We start from the raw sequence: 18,628 nt of genomic DNA on the forward strand, positions 1-18,628 counted from the left end.
ATAGAAATTTATCAGAGTTAAAGATTTCATGATGAATAATGGAAATTAATTGTACGTATTTTGATTCTGCTATTAGCCCAGGACTATTAGGGTTTGACCTAGAACATTTGAACATAAAGATGAAAATTGGTACATGTGTTGTTTTTGACCCAACAAAAAATATACTAAAAGTCCCCTGCTGTAGAGCGCGAGCTTTCGCCGCCATCTTGGAAAATGGCCGCCGGGAATGCCAGCTACAATGTATTCCACGTTCTTCTTCAAAAATTATGAAAATTGGTACACATAATGATTGGAAACACATGAACATCATGGTAAACTTTTACAGCTTTGTGTTCAATAGTTTGGTCGCCATATTGGAAAATGGCCGCCGTGAATGCTAGGTACAGTATATTTCACCATGTTGTTGGAAAATTATGAAAATTGATAGGTATTATAATCAGAGCTGTGTGAACCTCATAGTAAAATATTGAAGCCAATTGTCAGATATTTTGGCCGCCATGTTGGAAAATGGCCGCCATCAATGCCATTTAGATAGAGTATATGGTTCAAGAATTATGAAAATTGGTAATTATTATGCTGAAGACCGTCTAAACATCATACTTGAATATTGAAGACGTACTACTGATAGTTTGGGCGCCATCTTCGAAAATGACTGCTCGAAGTGCCAAATATATTACTGATATATAAATTTTTTCGATATTTGTTTATTGAGTAGATGATTTTCATTAACGTAATGAACAACAAAAAATGGATATCTCGAAGTCGAAATTATCGACGCCATCTTTAAAAATGGCCACACGAAAATCATTGCCCTAAATTCTGAAAGAAAGTTATTCTAAGCTGTTATTCTCAACATGTTGATTAGAGAATATGATTTAATATGGGGTTTATACATTCTAGTGTTGTTTAAGATTAGAATTTAGACAAATATCTAACATTTCATACATATTCATCGTCATCCTGAAGATTTTTCATAATAATTGCATGTTAGAGCCCTTGATTAGGCGCTACACCTAGCTGGTGGCCTTATCAGCGCCCCTCCCCATCATATTCCAAATTTAACCTGCGGAACCGCCGTCATGGCACACGGGATCGGCCAGCGGGCCCGACAAACGCCACTTGAGCAGGTGACTGAAGCTGGACACCGTCAGCGGCGAGCCCAGTCAGGAGGTGGTCGGTGACAGGGAAGGATTAAGGCAGCAGAAGACTCGAGGGGACGGGGGGGTTCTCTCCAAGCACAACAGTGCCATACGGCCCAAACAAATAGTGTATTCGCGACCCCTAGAGGGTGGCCAATAGCGGGGGCGAAAGCGGCCCAGCAAAACCTTCACGGAATGGGGCAAGGAACGGTCTGAACCAAGGGCGAACCCAAGGAACTCCCGAACCGTCACACCGAACTCGGGCCCCTCCGCCATGACAAGTCCTTTGAGTTAAAAGAGAACACTTCTTTCATTTACATGCTGTAACTGGGTGTGGTTATGATAAGGCGTGGTTTAAAGTAATGACAGATAATCAACATCTTACAAATTAGTTGCGCTTTTTTAATGACCATATTGCATCTAAGGAAGCCATAGCTGCTGCCGAAGAGAGATTTCTTTTCGCTTTTTTAGGGTGATAATTGACACGTCCAAGCTTCAACAATGTAGATATTACACGTATAATGGAACCGTTGCCACACATACTGTCAAGTCCTCATTTGATCTCGCTAAGCTTCATCCAACAACCGATGCCCCAAAACTACATTTTTGCCGAGCGTATCTTCAAGGCCAACAATAGCTAGGAAACGATTTAATCCCGAACAGTGGGCATTGGTTCGCGATCGGGAAAGTCGAAGACCCATCCACACCATTCTCCTTCCGGCATCAGATGAACTTATATCACTCATTATTTGTACCTGCAGCCTGCAGAACATCTTGTGTCAAGAACTGTGAATGTAGACGATCTGGATTAGCTTGCTGGGCAATGTGTGGTCATTGTCAAGGTATAAGCCATAACAAAAAATCTTCAGGATGACGAGAAATATGAACGAAATGTTAAAAATGTGTCTTAAATCTAATCCTTAACGACACTAGAATGTATATACCCCATATAAAACGGTTTTTCCTAACCAAAATCCGAGTAATATGGCTTTCCTTTTCTTTTTTCCAGATTTTAGGATAGTAATATTTCAGCGAGCATTTTTGAAGATGGGTCGATAATTTAGACTCGAAAATGGTTATTTTTATGGCGTTTTATACGTTCATGAAAATCATCTACTCAATAAACAAATATCGAAAAATTTTATATATTAGTAATATATTTGGCACTTCGAGCAGTCATTTTCGAAGATGGCGCCCAAACTATCAGAAGCACGTCTTCAAAATTCAAGTATGATATTTAGATGGTCTTTAACATAATAATTACCAATTTTCATAATTTTTGAACCATATACTGTATCTAAATGGCATTGATGGCGGCCATTTTCCAACATGGCGGCCAAAATATCTGACTAATGGCTTCATTATTTTACTATGAGGTTCACACAGCTCTGATTATAATACCTATCAATTTTCATAATTTTCCAACAACATGGTGAAATATACTGTACCTAGCATTCACGGCGGCCATTTTCCAATATGGCGACCAAACTATTGAACACAGAGCTGTAAAATTTTGCCATGATGTTGAAGTGGTTCCAATTATTATGTGTACCAATTTTCATAATTTTTGAAGAAGAACGTGGAATACCTTGTAGCTGGCATTCCCGGCGGCCATTTTCCAAGATGGCGGCGAAAGCTCGCGCTCTACTGCAGGGGACTTTTAGTATATTTTTTGTTGGGTCAAAAACAACACATGCACCAATTTTCATCTTTATGTTCAAATGTTCTAGGTCAAGCCCTTTTTTGGCCTATCTGTCCTGGCCTATTTTCCAAACATTGTATTTATACAATTTTTTTATGACACATAAAATATCTTTTAAGAAATTAAACACCGAGCTTACCACGACTCGAACCTGGAATCTTCCCTTTCGAAGCCAAACGCGTTGTTCATTACGCCACAAGCCCCTGCTCTGCATTACAAAAAAACTTTTCCAAACATTGTATTTATACAATTTATTTATGACACTTAAAAGATCTTTTAAGAAAATAAACACCGAGCACGCCAGGACTCGAACCTGGAATCTTCTGCTCCGTAGGCAGACGCGTTATCCATTGCGCCACAAGCCTGTTAGCTGTTTATCTAGATGCTATGAAAGCATTGCAATATTATAAATTTTCCTTCCGTTATAGTTTAATAATCATTTTTTAATGTTAATTCCGAGCTTGTCAGGACTCGAACCTGGAATCTTCTGCTTCGAAGGCAGACGCGTTATCCATTACGCTACAAGCCATTACATCGTATTATAAAAAACTCTTCCAAACATTGAATTTATGCATTTTTTATAAAGCATAAACGATCTTTTACTAAAATAAACACCGAGCTTGCCAGGATTCGAACCAGGAATCTTCTGCTCCTCTAGAAGCGTTATCCATTGCGCCACAAGCCCGTTAGCTGTTTATCTAGATGCTATGGATTGCAATATTATAAATTTTCCTTCCGTTATAGTCTTGTAATCATCTTTAAATGTTAATTCCGAGCTTGCCAGGACTCGAACCTGGAATCTTCTGCTTCGAGGGCAGACGCGTTATCGATTACGCTACAAGCCCTTGCTTCGTATTATAAAAAACCCTTCCAAACATTGTATTTATGCATTTTTTATAAGGCATAAAGATCTTTTACTAAAATAAACACCGAGCTTGCCAGGACTCGAACCAGGAATCTTCTGCTCCGTAGACGCGTTATCCATTGCGTCACAAGCCCGTTAGAGGTTGATCAAAATGCTACTGATGCATTGCAATATTATAAATTTCTCTTCCGTTATACTCTAATAATCATCTTTAAATGTTAACACTGAGCATACCACGACTCGAACCTGGAATCTTCCCTTTCGAAGCCAAACGCGTTGTTCATTACGCCACAAGCTCCTGCTCTGCATTACAAAAAACTTTTCCAAACATTGTATTTATACAATTTATTTATGACACATAAAAGATCTTTTAAGAAAATAAACACCGAGCATGCCAGGACTCGAACCTGGAATCTTCTGCTCCGTAGGCAGACGCGTTATCCATTGCGCCACAAGCCTGTTAGCTGTTTATCTAGATGCTATGGAAAGCATTGCAATATTATAAATTTTCCTTCCGTTATAGTTTAATATTCATTTTTTAATGTTAATTCCGAGCTTGTCAGGACTCGAACCTGGAATATTCTGCTTCGAAGGCAGACGCGTTATCCATTACGCTACAAGCCCTTACATCGTATTATAAAAAACTCTTCCAAACATTGTATTTATGCATTTTTTATAAAGCATAAACGATCTTTTACTAAAATAAACACCGAGCTTGCCAGGACTCGAACCAGGAATCTTCTGCTCCTCTAGAAGCGTTATCCATTGCGCCACAAGCCCGTTAGCTGTTTATCTAGATGCTATGGAAAGCATTGCAATATTATAAATTTTCCTTCCGTTATAGTCTTGTAATCATCTTTAAATGTTAATTCCGAGCTTGCCAGGACTCGAACCTGGAATCTTCTGCTTCGAGGGCAGACGCGTTATCCATTACGCTACAAGCCCTTGCTTCGTATTATAAAAAACCCTTCCAAACATTGTATTTATGCATTTTTTATAAGGCATAAAGATCTTTTACTAAAATAAACACCGAGCTTGCCAGGACTCGAACCAGGAATCTTCTGCTCCGTAGACGCGTTATCCATTGCGCCACAAGCCCGTTAGAGGTTGGTCAAAATGCTACTGATGCATTGCAATATTATAAATTTCCCTTCCGTTATACTCTAATAATCATCTTTAAATGTTAACACTGAGCATACCACGACTCGAACCTGGAATCTTCCCTTTTGAAGCCAAACGCGTTGTTCATTACGCCACAAGCCCCTGCTCTGCATTACAAATAACTTTTCCAAACATTGTATTTATACAATTTTTTTATGACGCATAAAAGATCTTTTAAGAAATTAAACACCGAGCTTGCCAGGACTCGAACCTGGAATCTTCTGCTCCACAGGCAGACGCGTTATCCAATGCGCCACAAGCCCGTTAGCTGATTATCTAGATGCTATGGAAAGCATTGCAATATTATAAATTTTCCTTCCGTTATAGTTCAATAATCATCTTTTAATGTTAATTCCGAGCTTGCCAGGACTCGAACCTGGAAATCTGCTTCGAGGGCAGACGCGTTATCCATTACGCTACAAGCCCTTGCTTCGTATTATAAAAAACCCTTCCAAACATTGTATTTATGCATTTTTTATAAGGCATAAAGATCCTTTACTAAAAAAAAACACCGAGCTTGCCAGGACTCGAACCAGGAATCTTCTGCTCCGTAGACGCGTTATCCATTGCGCCAAAAGCCCGTTAGAGGTTGATCAAAATGCTACTGATGCATTGAAATATTATACATTTCTCTTCCGTTATACTCTAATAATCATCTTTAAATGTTAATACTGAGCTTAACACGACTCGAACCTGTAATCTTCCCTTTCGAAGCCAAACGCGTTGTTCATTACGCCACAAGCCCCTGCTCTGCATCACAAAAAACTTTTCCAAACATTGTATTTATACAATTTTTTTATGACGCATAAAAGATCTTTTAAGAAATTAAACACCGAGCTTGCCAGGACTCGAACCTGGAATCTTCTGCTCCACAGGCAGACGCGTTATCCATTGCGCCACAAGCCCGTTTGAGGTTATTCTAAATGCTATTGAAGCATTGCAATATTATAAATTTCCCTTCCGTTATAGTTTAATAATCATCTTTTAATGTTAATTCCGAGCTTGTCAGGACTCGAACCTGGAATCTTCTGCTTCGAAGGCAGACGCTTTATCCATTACGCTACAAGCCCTTACATCGTATTATAAAAAACTCTTCCAAACATTGTATTTATGCATTTTTTATAAAGCATAAACGATCTTTTACTAAAATAAACACCGAGCTTGCCAGGATTCGAACCAGGAATCTTCTGCTCCTCTAGAAGCGTTATCCATTGCGCTACAAGCCCGTTAGCTGTTTATCTAGATGCTATGGAAAGCATTGCAATATTATAAATTTTCCTTCCGTTATAGTCTTGTAATCATCTTTAAATGTTAATTCCGAACTTGTCAGGACTCGAACCTGGAATCTTCTGCTTCGAAGGCAGACGCGTTATCCATTACGGTACAAGCCCTTACATCGTATTATAAAAAACTCTTCCAAACATTGTATTTATGCATTTTTTATAAAGCATAAACGATCTTTTACTAAAATAAACACCGAGCTTGCCAGGACTCGAACCAGGAATCTTCTGCTCCTCTAGAAGCGTTATCCATTGCGCCACAAGCCCGTTAGCTGTTTATCTAGATGCTATGGAAAGCATTGCAATATTATAAATTTTCCTTCCGTTATAGTCTTGTAATCATCTTTAAATGTTAATTCCGAGCTTGCCAGGACTCGAACCTGGAATCTTCTGCTTCGAGGGCAGACGCGTTATCCATTACGCTACAAGCCCTTGCTTCGTATTATAAAAAACCCTTCCAAACATTGTATTTATGCATTTTTTATAAGGCATAAAGATCTTTTACTAAAATAAACACCGAGCTTGCCAGGACTCGAACCAGGAATCTTCTGCTCCGTAGACGCGTTATCCATTGCGCCACAAGCCCGTTAGAGGTTGATCAAAATGCTACTGATGCATTGCAATACTATAAATTTCCCTTCCGTTATACTCTAATAATCATCAGAGCTCACCAAAAAAGACCGCGGATTTTGGAAATGTTTACCGGTGAGCTCTGTCGTCATAGCTTTTCTCCGGTCATCGGCGTTTTATAAATGACGCTAGCGCAATAAAGCGTGCAACGTACCAAGGCTTAACAAAAATTGTATGATAACATATTTATAGAGATAGATAACAACTTTTATAATTAAAATTAGAAACTAACATATCTCTTAAAATTCTCGCGTGATCAACTGGTTTCACGCCAATTAAATAGCTATAGTCCCATAGAGCTATTTGTATTAATTCCTCCATGGTCTTTTCGCCAAGCTGAGAACTACAGGTTTTACGTCACGTTATCCAAAAAGCCGACTATTTTCTTTGAAGACCGCGCTAGCTCAGCGCTAAGCACCGTGCGTGACGTCAAAATTCAAAAACCAAATCCCGTTATGTAGGACACTGCTAACAGCGCTGGGCTCTGCTGAACGCGGCCCAGATTTCCACCATGATTATAAAATCTAAGCCTAATTATTTATTAGTGAATTTAACTTTCGGCTCACTCTGAACCGTTAATGTCTCTGCATTACAGGATCGAAAACCAAACCCAAGCGTTTACTTTTTGGTTCACTAGGCCTATTGACAAATAACAGTTCATTTGACCAACATTGTAGCGTTGCGCTTGTATTCACTTTAGGAAGGATTATGCTATAAACAGATGTAGTATAGCTTAAGTAATATATAAACATCCATTTTAAATAATAATATTAAAAAAAACTTTGGAATATCAAAATGAAATAGAGCTTTATAGCTACAAAATTACTACATGCATCATAATTACGAAAAATATTTCCACATATTCATTTTATATTATGGAAAACGGGAATATTAAGGTTCTCAAGGAATTCTTTACACATCAAAACAAAAACGAATTTCTAACGCAGCGCACTAGTGTAACAACGGACGGATACATATAGACAAACACATAGACTGCTGTTTTACCCTTTCCGTATTAATTTTGAGTTTAGAGACATGATTATCTTAAATATTAAAATAAATATAATTAAAATTAAATATTTTCTTCGATAGCTGTTCGCCTTATTGAGCGTTACATCGTTTTGAAAAAGAACAATTAAACATTCTTGAGAGACTTGACTAATATTGGCGTTTGAAATGAAGCATACGCCGGTTGCGTCGCCTTACTCAAATAGGTAGTATATAAGGGTGTCGAATCGCAGCTATGGATAAGAACAGCGCAATTGCGTGAACCTTTGGTGGAAGCCCCGCCATTGGAAGGCCAGACGTTTCTCGTAACCCTGGCCGATCGCCGCGTATGTCTTAACCTTAACGATGATGATGGAGTAGAAGTCAGGTGTACAGACTGGTGTCCATGTGGGATGGACAAAAACAAAGACCAGAAGATGGTGGTGTTAGAAGCCAGGTGTACAGACTGGTGTCGATGTGGGATGGACAAAAACAAAGACCAGAAGATGGTGGTGTTTGAAGACAGGTGTACAGACTTGTGTCCATGTGGGATGGACAAAGAGCAGATGACGGTGGTGATTAGAAGCCAGTGTGTACAGACTGGTGTCCATGTGGGATGGACAAAGACCACAAGAGGGTGGGGATTAGAAACCAGTGTGTACAGACTGGTGTCCATGTGGGATGGACAAAAAGCAGCAGATGATTGTGATTAGAAGCCAGTGTGTACAGACTGGTGTCCATGTGGGATGGACAAAGACCAGAGGCTGGTGATGTTAGACAGGCAATGAAGTAATAGCCTGTAAATGTAATACAATTTTCGAAATTTCCGGAAATTGAGAACACGTTTGCTCCGATTTGCAAACTGCGAACGCGGTCACGTGGGTGTAACAACAGACAGACACACACACAGACACGTCGAAATTAGAACCTCTTCGTGACATACGTCACTCGGAGAGGTAAAACGCCGATTCAAAGTTAAGCCTTGGCCCCTATGGTAAATTCTACTTCTTTGAGCGAGAAACTTAAAGCCGTCTGCTAACTTACACTCTACGTAGACTGGCAGCCCTGTGCGGGGCGAGGAACAGGGGATGAATTAGGGGATAAAATGGTGTAGCCCCCTTAGGTGTAAACTATGTATTCGACGCCATGGAGCTAGTCGACGCCATCAAAACACTCGAGCTAAATCGTCGCCTTAAATAGCGTTTATGAACTTTGCGAAAGTATATGAAAGAAATTAGGACTAATTTTGGTATTTTTTGTTTGCGAAAACGTAATATTAATTTAAAAATAAAACGCTTTTCAGGTAGGAATTTGTTAGGCAGATGTCCCTAAATGTGAAGTTCTTTTTCATGTCTACAATAATGCATAGCATTTAATCTCATCGTCAGTCCGACGGTTGTTTTTGCCTTGTTGTTGTATCACTCTATGTTTATTTGTTATGGACTGTTATTAAACGTTTCATACCACAAAAATGTCTTTTTCAATCGTAAATCATAGTCAATAATAACAGGTTATTGGCTAGCACCCTATTCACTGCGCCAGTAGTGACAGTGACGAAAAAGATACGACGTAAGACGAAGAGCGTTCGTATTATTTAAGAAAAAATGTCATATAAGACCAAGGCTTAAGCAGAACTGCGGGTTCGTACTTAAACGCTAAAGTCAAGACAAGAAAGTAGGACTAGCGACGACGATATATTGACAAGACATTCTAGACTACATAGACAAGAAGTAAAAGATCACAACATGGGGGACGAATATAAAATTGAAAAATTAAACGAAAAGAATTATAGACATTGGTCTATGAGAGCTCAAGGTTTGTTGGAAGCTAAATCATGTTGGAAAGCAGTAGATCCTGGATTTGGAGATAACATGACAGCAACTGAACTGGCATTAGACCTCAAAGCAAAGTCCATATTTTATATGATCATGAATGAGGAAAGTTTAGACGACATTACCCAATGCTAAAGATCTAAAGAGATATGGGATACGTTGACAAACATACATACGAAGTTTGACATTTGGCATGGATTACTACTACTGAAAGGTTTTGTAAAAACTGCCAAATTGAATGATGAAACGATAGGACAATATCTGACTAGAAGAACGGCTCTATATCATAAAATACCACATGCAGGATATAAGTTTGAAGAAAAAGTACTTGCTGGTTTGGCAATACTGGGTTTGCCCAAAGAATATGAGCTCTTAGCACGAAGTTTGCGAACTGATAATAATGATCTAACCATGGCAATGATAAAAGCCAAGCTCACTGAGGAAGAACGTCATATAGAATCAACGACTAGAAGCAGCTCAGAAGCAAGCCATCAGTAGTATGAACATCCTAAGGCCCTCGTCGCAGCTCACAGATCTGTTCAAGATGCTGGCGGATCGACATAACGAGGCAGAGGAAAATATGATAGTAAACGAAACAAGCAGCGCAGTGATGGCAAGCACAATAAACTGCCTACATCAAGTTCGAGTGAGGACAGTAAGTCACACTACAATCTCAAATGTTATAGATGTTTGGAATATGGACATATTGGAAGATATTGCAAGGGTCGTGAACATGAATTAAACAAACAAGAAACAGCTTGCGTCAGAAGCACAACTGACATCGAATCAAGGAACAAAACGACTCACAATACAGAAATACAATACGAAGCGTTATCAGTATCTGGAGTCCAGAGTTTAGGAAGAAAGAATGTATGGATCATGGATAGTGGCGCGACTGATCATATGACGTCTTACAAGGAGAAATTTATTTCGTGGATTGAGGAGAGATCAGTCGTACACGTCGCAGGGGGAGGAACGCTAATATCAATGGGAAAAGGAGACGTCGAAATAACTCTTACAGAAGAATGCGGAGGGTTTACGTTACGATTAGTTAACTCCCTATACGTTCCTGAACTGAATGGAAACTTAGTATCCGCGAGTAAAGTAACGGAAAAGGATCTCGCGATAACGTTGCAGAAGAACAACGCAAAAATTGAAAACATGGAAAGGTTATCGCGGAAGCTTCTAAAGAGGGGCGCCTGTACGTCCTACAAGAAGAGCCAAAAGTTATAACAGAAGAGAAGCACGTTACCTGTATTATGAATGTAAGCACCAAAGACTCGAAAGACTTATGGCACCAACGACTGGGTCATCTACACGTCAATGCAGTTGATACTGTCATAAACAAAGTTCAAATTGAAGTCAATGAAGAACGAGCATCAAAGAACTGTGAAGTATGTTTGAAAGGGAAACTGAAATCGAAACCATTTCCCAAGAAAAGTTTAACAAGGGAAGATCAACCACTAAGATTAATTCATACTGATGTTGTTGGCCCGATTACACCAACATCTAAGGGAGGAAAGAAATACTTCGTAACATTCATAGACGATTATTCCCGATACACCGAAGTTTACATGATGGCTCAGAAAAATGAGGTTGAAGAGAAATTTGATCTATACAGGAAAAAGGTGGAAAATTACCAAAATAAGAAGATTATTACGGTACGTAGCGACAACGGCGGAGAATACCTAAGCAATTCGTTCAAACGGAAGTTAGAAGAGCTTGGAATTGACCGTCAATTGACAATCCCTGGCACACCACAACAAAATGGAGTAGCCGAACGTGCAAATCAAACCCTAGTAGATACTGCCAGGTGCATGTTAATACAGTCGGGATGACCACTTTCTTTCTGGGCTGACGCAGTTGCAACCGCCGCATACATTCGCAACCGATGTCCCACAGCAGCTAACAAGGGCAACATTCCTTTAGAACTGTGGAAAGGAAAGCCAATCGACATTTCACACCTAAAAGTATTCGGTTGTAGAGCATGGGCAGTTGTCAAGCGAAGAGAAACGAAATTTTCCCCAAAAGGAAGAGCTTGTGTTCACATTGGATACGACGTTCATGCCAAAGCTTATAAACTTTGGGATAGCGAAACAGAAGCCGTGTTTATAAGTAGAGATGTCCAGTTTGAAGAAGATTTATTCCCAATGAAAAACAAGCGGGATAAATTGGAAAAGAATCTAACACCATTAGACGACGGCATTTGGCGAGTGATGAGGATTGTGCCGAGTGGACAGGCAGGCCTCACTGTAATTTTTTAGAGAAATGAATGTTCCCTTTTTGGTCTCTTTGAACCATAACAAATTTTATTTCATTTTCAACATTTATGTTTCTTCATTATTTGTTGATTTTTATAAGGATTAAATTTTACAAATTATGCATTTTACGACTCAGTTTTAACAGGCGTTGCCCAACATCCCATCCCAAACATTCGCCCACTAACATTCATTCATGAATACCGATTTCGATAAGTTGCAACATTAACATTAACCTTATCTTTAAACTAAATGCAACCTTTCGATTGTTTGAAGACTGAAGCAGCCAAAATGCGTGTTCGGAAGAGAACGGTCGCGGTCCGCCATGTTTTTATATATTTAGTTGCAAATCGAGCGAGTTACTAATACAAATCCCTGAGAAAGCCGAAGTTCAATGCTAAAAGTTTTACTGAAGAGGTTGGGAACCATCCATTTCTCTATGAGACGGGATAGGAAGAAGAGGAATTTATTGATAATGTTATTTCTTGTGCTGTTGAGCACAATGACGAAAATTTAGATTTGTTAACACGGTTAAAAATTCACAAACACAAATTTATCTACCCCTGCAACACCCTCGGTACCATTTACATCGAGAACTTCACAGTCGGTAACAGCGGATGCATCTGTAACAGAAACGTCTTCCCACCCCTCTTCCCCTATTCCTAGTACCTCCCAACAAAACTCGAATACACAGCTGAACACCGACCCTCGAATAGAAACAATGAACGTTTTAGGGGGTGCTGCTTTCTTGGCGCGTTTTGACGGTAATGACGCGCTCAACTTTACATCTCTGATAAACGAGTACAGAGGGGAAATAATTAACTATCTAAAAAAACATTTAAAGGAGAAAAAGGGAATTAAGTGGTATTTAGTTGCTAAAGTCAAATTTTATAGGCAATTAGCGAACTCGACTGATGAAGTAGAGTGTGAACCATATTTCCGCAGTTTAACCCAAACTACTAAGATGATGGACGCAATCCACGGTCAATTAACGAGATGCATAGTAAAAATTTTAAACTCAATGGAAGCGTTTGAAAATCAGGGGTCAGGGTGGAAAATCAAAAACTTAATTTATATTCAATTGAACATTTGTTCGTATAAACCTATTATAGGTGGAACGTACATTAAATTACCAAAAAAACTTTCTGCTAAGAAGTGTTTAATAAACATTCAAAGCAAAGACGATAAGAGCTATCTTTGGAGTATCTTAGCTAAACTCCATCCCGTGTCAGGACCTAACAAAGAACGGGTTTCTAAATATAAACGGTACGAACACTCGCTCAATACTTCAAATATAACCTTCCCCTTTGAATTAAACTCCGTGAGACTTAGAAAGTTTGAGGAATTAAATAATCTTTCTTTAAATGTCTTTGGTTATGAGGAAAATATATTCCCACTATACATCTCTGACAATAAATGCGAAAAAGGACGACAAATTGACCTACTACTATTCAGTGAGGGAAATAAGAAACATTACTGTGTAATTGACGATCTTGACCGTCTTTTATCCGGTTTCGCGAGACACAAGAGACCTTCATTTTATTGTAGATATTGTCTACACCGATTTAGCGGTATCAATGCGAAAGTAAGGTGCGATGAACATGTGAAGGAGTGTTCGGTTTATTCACCACAAAAGATCGAAATGCCTGAAGACAATATATTACAATTCGATAAATACGAGCTTCAAGAAAAAGTAAACTCCGTCGATTATTTTAAAGGACTGTATCTTCACCCATAATATTTTTAGGTCCCATGGTCGATATAGGCCGATTTTGAATCGGTACTGGCGAAAGCGGATTTACGTGAAAAATCTCTTTCTGCTACTGTAAAACTTTCGGAGCATATTTGTTCGGGGTTTTCTTACATCGTTGTCCAGTCTAATGGTAGATATTTTTAATTCAGGTAACTCCGACGCGTTTTATTTATAGATTAAGGTTCGATATAGGTGTTCCGGCTAAACCCGTTACATATAAAGGGGAGGATGCCGTGGAAAAATTCATCGATTCCCTGCTAGTGGAGGATGAGATTATACAGAAGAAACTTCATAATCCTGTACCTATAACTTTATCCCCTCAACAGGAACTCGCGTTCCAACTTTCTACAACTTGTTACATATGTGGTGAACTTTATGTTGATGATTTAAACAACCAACCTGTTCGTGATCACTCGCACATAACTGGTGAATATAGGGGTAGTGCACATTCATCGTGTAATTTAAAGCTTCGTCTACCTAACTACATCCCCGTTTTACTTCATAATATGTCGCGGTAATTAATAATCGCACTTAAAATTATTATAAGCGTCTAAATACATAATTCGTAGGTATGATGGTCATCTTTTAATGCAGAAAATAGGGATGTATTAGAACCAACGTATACAATGTATCCCATCGAATTCCGAGACCTATATCTCCTTTTCTTTAGGGAATTTAAGGTTTTTAGATACGTATAGATTCATGCCGAGTAGTTTACAAACTTTAGTAGAAAATTTAGCGGAAGGTGGTTTAGCCTCCTTCAAAATTTTAAATTCAGTTTATGAAAAGGAGAAGGCTGAGTTACTACTACGTAAACAGGTTTACTGTTACGATTACATAAGTGATGTTGAAAAATTGAACGAAACCAGATTACCCTCAAAGGATAAGTTTTTTAACAGACTGACAGGGGAAAATATTAGCGATGAGGATTATAATCATGCACTTAAAGTGTGGAGTGTGTTTCAATTGAAAACCTTAGGTATAGACCGCTCTCTTCAGTTAAAAAATTGGAGTAATTTAAAGTAATTTTGAAATTTCTAACTCCTAGGTGATTATCATGATCTTTACGTGGAAGCTGATACACTCCAATTGGCGGATGTATTTGAAAATTTTAGGTCGATGATTAGCGATAACTACGGAATTGATTGTAATAGGTATATTACCCCTCATATTTTTGGTTTAACGTATTATACCCCCCCCCCAAACCTTTCACCCCTCTACAGAACATATACCGGACCGGGGTTGTCATGGATGTCTGCTCTCAAAATGAGCAAGGTAAAACTGGAATTATTTAAAGATCCAGACATACATCTGTTTATTGAATCTGGTGTAAGAGGGGGAGTGTCTGTGATTTCCCATAAATTTTCGGAGGCAAATAACCCTTACATTGCTGAATCTTACGACCCTTCTAAACCAACCAACTATTTGTGTTATCTTGGTACGAAAATAAGGGTGGACTATTAATGAGAAACAGATTTGCTGTAAAATATTTTATTTCTTTGAAGATTGTAATAACCTGTACGGTGATGCTATGTCAAAACCACTGCCTATAGATTCGTTTTCTTGGGTGGAAAATGATGAGCTAAAATCGCTTATGGATGATATTAGAAATATACCTGATGATTCAGAGACGGGATACATATTACAAGTTGATCTCGAATACCCTCCTGAATTGCATGATCTTCACAATGATTATCCCCTCGCACCCGAGAAAAAATTCCTAGCTACGATGAACTCTCACCATTATCGAAAGATATTCTAGAAGCTACAGGGAGTGAAGGGGAGTTAAAATTCCCCAAGCTGGTACCTAGCTTGTATGATAAAAAATATTACGTAGTTCATTTAGTACAGGAAAAATAGGTTTTAACCCGCAACAAATTGAAACAAAGCTGAAAATTTCAGATCTTATAGCTTTTTGGGCGCTCTTTAACGTGATGTGGTCTCCCACACTCTCCCATTGGAGGAATTTCCGCCATATTGGAAAATGGCGGACAAAATCGAGAAAACGTTTGATAACTCCGGTTCTACTTAACCGATTAACACGTAATTTGGCTTCAATTGTAGATCGCCTTCAAACACATAATTCATCTTTCAAGATATTTTGTCCTATCACTAACCGGAAGTTCACAATCTGACCCTGAAGATTAGCCTCATATAAAAAGTGGGGATTTACAGCATTTATGGTTTCTATTTTCAGAATACGTTTCCAAAATTAAACATATAGTTCCTATTACTGACAAATTTTGTTACTTTTCTGACAAGAGCTATAATGTATAGTACGGAAGAGGGTAAAACAGCCTTTTAACCATCATAAAACTTAATGTTTTAATATATACCATTGTTCATCCACATTTGTCAATACGGCTAAAGTTGAGTTAAAGCGTGTGAAACAAAGTTGACATAACCAAGAGTATACTTTAAATGAAGATTATGGAATTTAGCTTTTGAATTAGCTTCTCTTCCACCAACAAGTGCGGCAGCAAAGCAACATTCAAATAGAGATTATCACCAAGTTCAATCATGGCTTGGAAGCAACCTAAATGCTAGAGAATGGGGTTGGAGACAGGTAGGATCTGAACTCAAACCAATCGTTACCACTCTACAACCTGCTCCAGCTGAGCTTCTGCAGATGATCCCTCGTAAATGCAATTAAGTCTGTGATTTGAAATGTGAATGCGGTAAAACTGGTCCAGTCGGTTCTTCAATTTGTAGACAATGCAAGGGAGTATCTTGTTCAAATGAACATAGAGATTTTGAGGCTCAACCTCAAGTAGAGGACTATGATTAAACTTAAGCTTAACCAATGTTGATAAATATACTAATATACAAGTTGGTAAACCAAAATAAACCTCTCCGATACGGGACGCAATTAATAATATTAAGAAAATAATTAAGAAAATATAATTGATATTAATTACTTTAGTCGTCAGTAGTTTAACGTAATTCTACTGAAGTCGTTTTAAGAAACTTAATTCCCAAAGTAATTTTAAACATAGCTATTGTTGACGTTTGAATTCTAGCGTATGCCTCTTTAACAATTTTTGGAAATTTAGGGTATATAAGGCGATTCATTCACAATAAATGTTTAGAAATCCGCAATTGCATGAACCTTTGGTTGAAGCCCTGCAATTGGAAGGCTAGACGTTTCTCGTAACCCTAGCCGATCGCCACGCACTTCTTTATCCTAACGTTGGGAGTAGAAGCAAAATGTTTGCTCCGATTTGCCAACTGCGGACGCGGTGACCGACACACAGACAGACAGACACCCCCCCCCCACACACACGTCCAGTATAATACCTCTCCGTGACGTCATCGTCACTTAAAGAGGTAAAAATATAGTGGGAATAATATATTTTAGGTTTAAAACCCTCTTTGCATTTATTTCGCTTGAAAGCGTTTCGAAATACTCAAAAATTAGATTTGCCTTACCTTCCGGGCTGGATTGTGAACTTCCGGTTAGTTGTAGGACAACATATCTGTTGTATGAATTATGTGTTTGAAAGTAATCTACAATTGAAGCCTAATAACTTGTTAATCGGGTTAGTAGAATCAGAGTTATTAAACTTTTTCTCGATTTTGGAAATGTATTCTGAATATAGAAACCATGAAATGCTTTAAATTCCCATTTTTAAATGAGGCTAATCTTCAGAGTCAGATTGTGAACTTCCGGTTAGTTGTAGGACAAAATATCGTAAAAGGTGAATTATGTGTTTGAAGGCGATCTACAATTGAAGCCTAATTACGTGTTAATCGGTTAATTAGAACCGGAGTTATTAAACGTTTTCTCGATTTTGTCCGCCATTTTCCAATATGGCTGAAATTCCCCCAATGGGAGAGTGTGGGAGACCACACCACGTTAAAGAGCGCCCAAAAATCTATAAGATCTGAAATTTTCAGCTTTGTTTCAATTTGTTGCGGGTTCCCTCTATTTTTGGGCTAAAATGACTGTACTAATTACAGTAACTTAAAATACTAGTTCATTTTTAAAACTGGCTGAGGAAGGACCGCGGTCCGAAAGCTCCTAAATTTGTAAAATTTTAAACTTTAAATAAACTTATAAAAATTTACTCCATGAAGTAGCAGTTCTTATTAAATAAACAACATTCGAAATATTAAAATACCATGGATCAGAAATTCAATATCTACGATTAAAATACTACTTAGAACTCGGGATGAAACTTAAAGTAATTCATAAAGCTCTTAAATTTAGACAAGGGAAATGGTTGAAGCAATATATTGACTTTAACACCTTAAAAAGGAAGAGTGCGAATAACGCTTTTGAGAAAGATCTATATAAATTATTGAATAATTCACTTTCCGGGAAAACAATGGAAAATCTAAGATGTAAGGTAGATTTCGAACTAGTCCATACACCCGCAAGAATGGTGAAACTAACAGCCTCTCCAGCTATTGAGAGAATTACTGTTTTTAATGAAAACCTTGTCGGTGTTCATATAATTAAGAAAAAGCTAGTTTTAAATCGCCCCATTTATACCGGTTTCTGTGTTCTAGAATTATCAAAACTCACTATGTACAAATTCCACTATGATTTTATCAAAGCGAAGTACAACAATAGAGCTTTGCTAAATTTCACGGATACAGATTCCTTATTGTATCCTATCCAAACTGAGGATGTATATCGGGAATTTAAGGAACATATGGATAAATTGGCCACCTCCGATTATCCAAAAAACCACTTCTTATTCAGTGAGTCTAACAAGAAAAGGTTGGGCGTGTTTAAAGATGAATTAAATTCCATTCCAATAATTTTCTTCTGCGGTCTTAAACCAAAAATGTACAGCATTAAATCCCTCGCGGGTGAAAAAAAACAGCTAAAGGCATATGTAAAAGAATGATTCAAAGGCATGTACATCATGAGGATTACAAAAAGTGTTTGTTTTTAAGAAAAAACACTACGACGGACATTATTCTCATAACGAGCCAAAAACATAAACTTTTTACAATCCATCAAAAAAAAACAATGCTTAAATTCCTATGATTCAAAACGATATTTTTTAAAG

General features: G+C 38.1%; 2 protein-coding genes and 8 non-coding genes across 10 annotated transcripts; 2 read left to right on the plus strand and 8 right to left on the minus strand.

Annotated features, from left to right (window-relative positions):
* Positions 1-3,613: 3,613 nt before the first annotated feature.
* Positions 3,614-3,686, minus strand: TRNAR-UCG (transfer RNA arginine (anticodon UCG)). The gene has a single exon. It is a non-coding gene; the product is annotated as a tRNA-Arg (tRNA).
* A 406-nt stretch (positions 3,687-4,092) lies between these two features.
* Positions 4,093-4,165, minus strand: TRNAR-ACG (transfer RNA arginine (anticodon ACG)). The gene has a single exon. It is a non-coding gene; the product is annotated as a tRNA-Arg (tRNA).
* Positions 4,166-4,257: 92 nt separating this feature from the next.
* Positions 4,258-4,330, minus strand: TRNAR-UCG (transfer RNA arginine (anticodon UCG)). Its single transcript has one exon. It is a non-coding gene; the product is annotated as a tRNA-Arg (tRNA).
* Positions 4,331-4,578: 248 nt separating this feature from the next.
* Positions 4,579-4,651, minus strand: TRNAR-UCG (transfer RNA arginine (anticodon UCG)). The gene has a single exon. It is a non-coding gene; the product is annotated as a tRNA-Arg (tRNA).
* Positions 4,652-5,057: 406 nt separating this feature from the next.
* Positions 5,058-5,130, minus strand: TRNAH-GUG (transfer RNA histidin (anticodon GUG)). The gene has a single exon. It is a non-coding gene; the product is annotated as a tRNA-His (tRNA).
* A 92-nt stretch (positions 5,131-5,222) lies between these two features.
* On the minus strand, positions 5,223-5,293 carry TRNAR-UCG (transfer RNA arginine (anticodon UCG)). Its single transcript has one exon. It is a non-coding gene; the product is annotated as a tRNA-Arg (tRNA).
* Positions 5,294-5,700: 407 nt separating this feature from the next.
* TRNAH-GUG (transfer RNA histidin (anticodon GUG)) lies at positions 5,701-5,773 on the minus strand. The gene has a single exon. It is a non-coding gene; the product is annotated as a tRNA-His (tRNA).
* A 733-nt stretch (positions 5,774-6,506) lies between these two features.
* On the minus strand, positions 6,507-6,579 carry TRNAR-UCG (transfer RNA arginine (anticodon UCG)). Its single transcript has one exon. It is a non-coding gene; the product is annotated as a tRNA-Arg (tRNA).
* A 5,996-nt stretch (positions 6,580-12,575) lies between these two features.
* On the plus strand, positions 12,576-15,369 carry LOC149630112 (uncharacterized). Its single transcript, XM_089851288.1, has 7 exons — positions 12,576-13,576; positions 13,783-14,121; positions 14,177-14,212; positions 14,306-14,586; positions 14,656-14,761; positions 14,831-15,045; positions 15,113-15,369. The coding sequence occupies exons 1-7, from the start codon at positions 12,576-12,578 to the stop codon at positions 15,367-15,369; spliced, it is 2,235 nt and encodes a 744-aa protein (XP_089707414.1).
* A 2,410-nt stretch (positions 15,370-17,779) lies between these two features.
* LOC149630113 (uncharacterized) lies at positions 17,780-18,463 on the plus strand. Its single transcript, XM_089851289.1, has one exon. The coding sequence runs from the start codon at positions 17,780-17,782 to the stop codon at positions 18,461-18,463; it is 684 nt and encodes a 227-aa protein (XP_089707415.1).
* Positions 18,464-18,628: the final 165 nt, after the last annotated feature.

This window comes from Phalangium opilio, unplaced genomic scaffold, assembly GCF_054372755.1.
Source record: "Phalangium opilio isolate 3A_F unplaced genomic scaffold, DU_Popi_V2 ptg000103l_1, whole genome shotgun sequence".
Lineage (NCBI taxonomy): Eukaryota > Metazoa > Arthropoda > Arachnida > Opiliones > Phalangiidae > Phalangium > Phalangium opilio.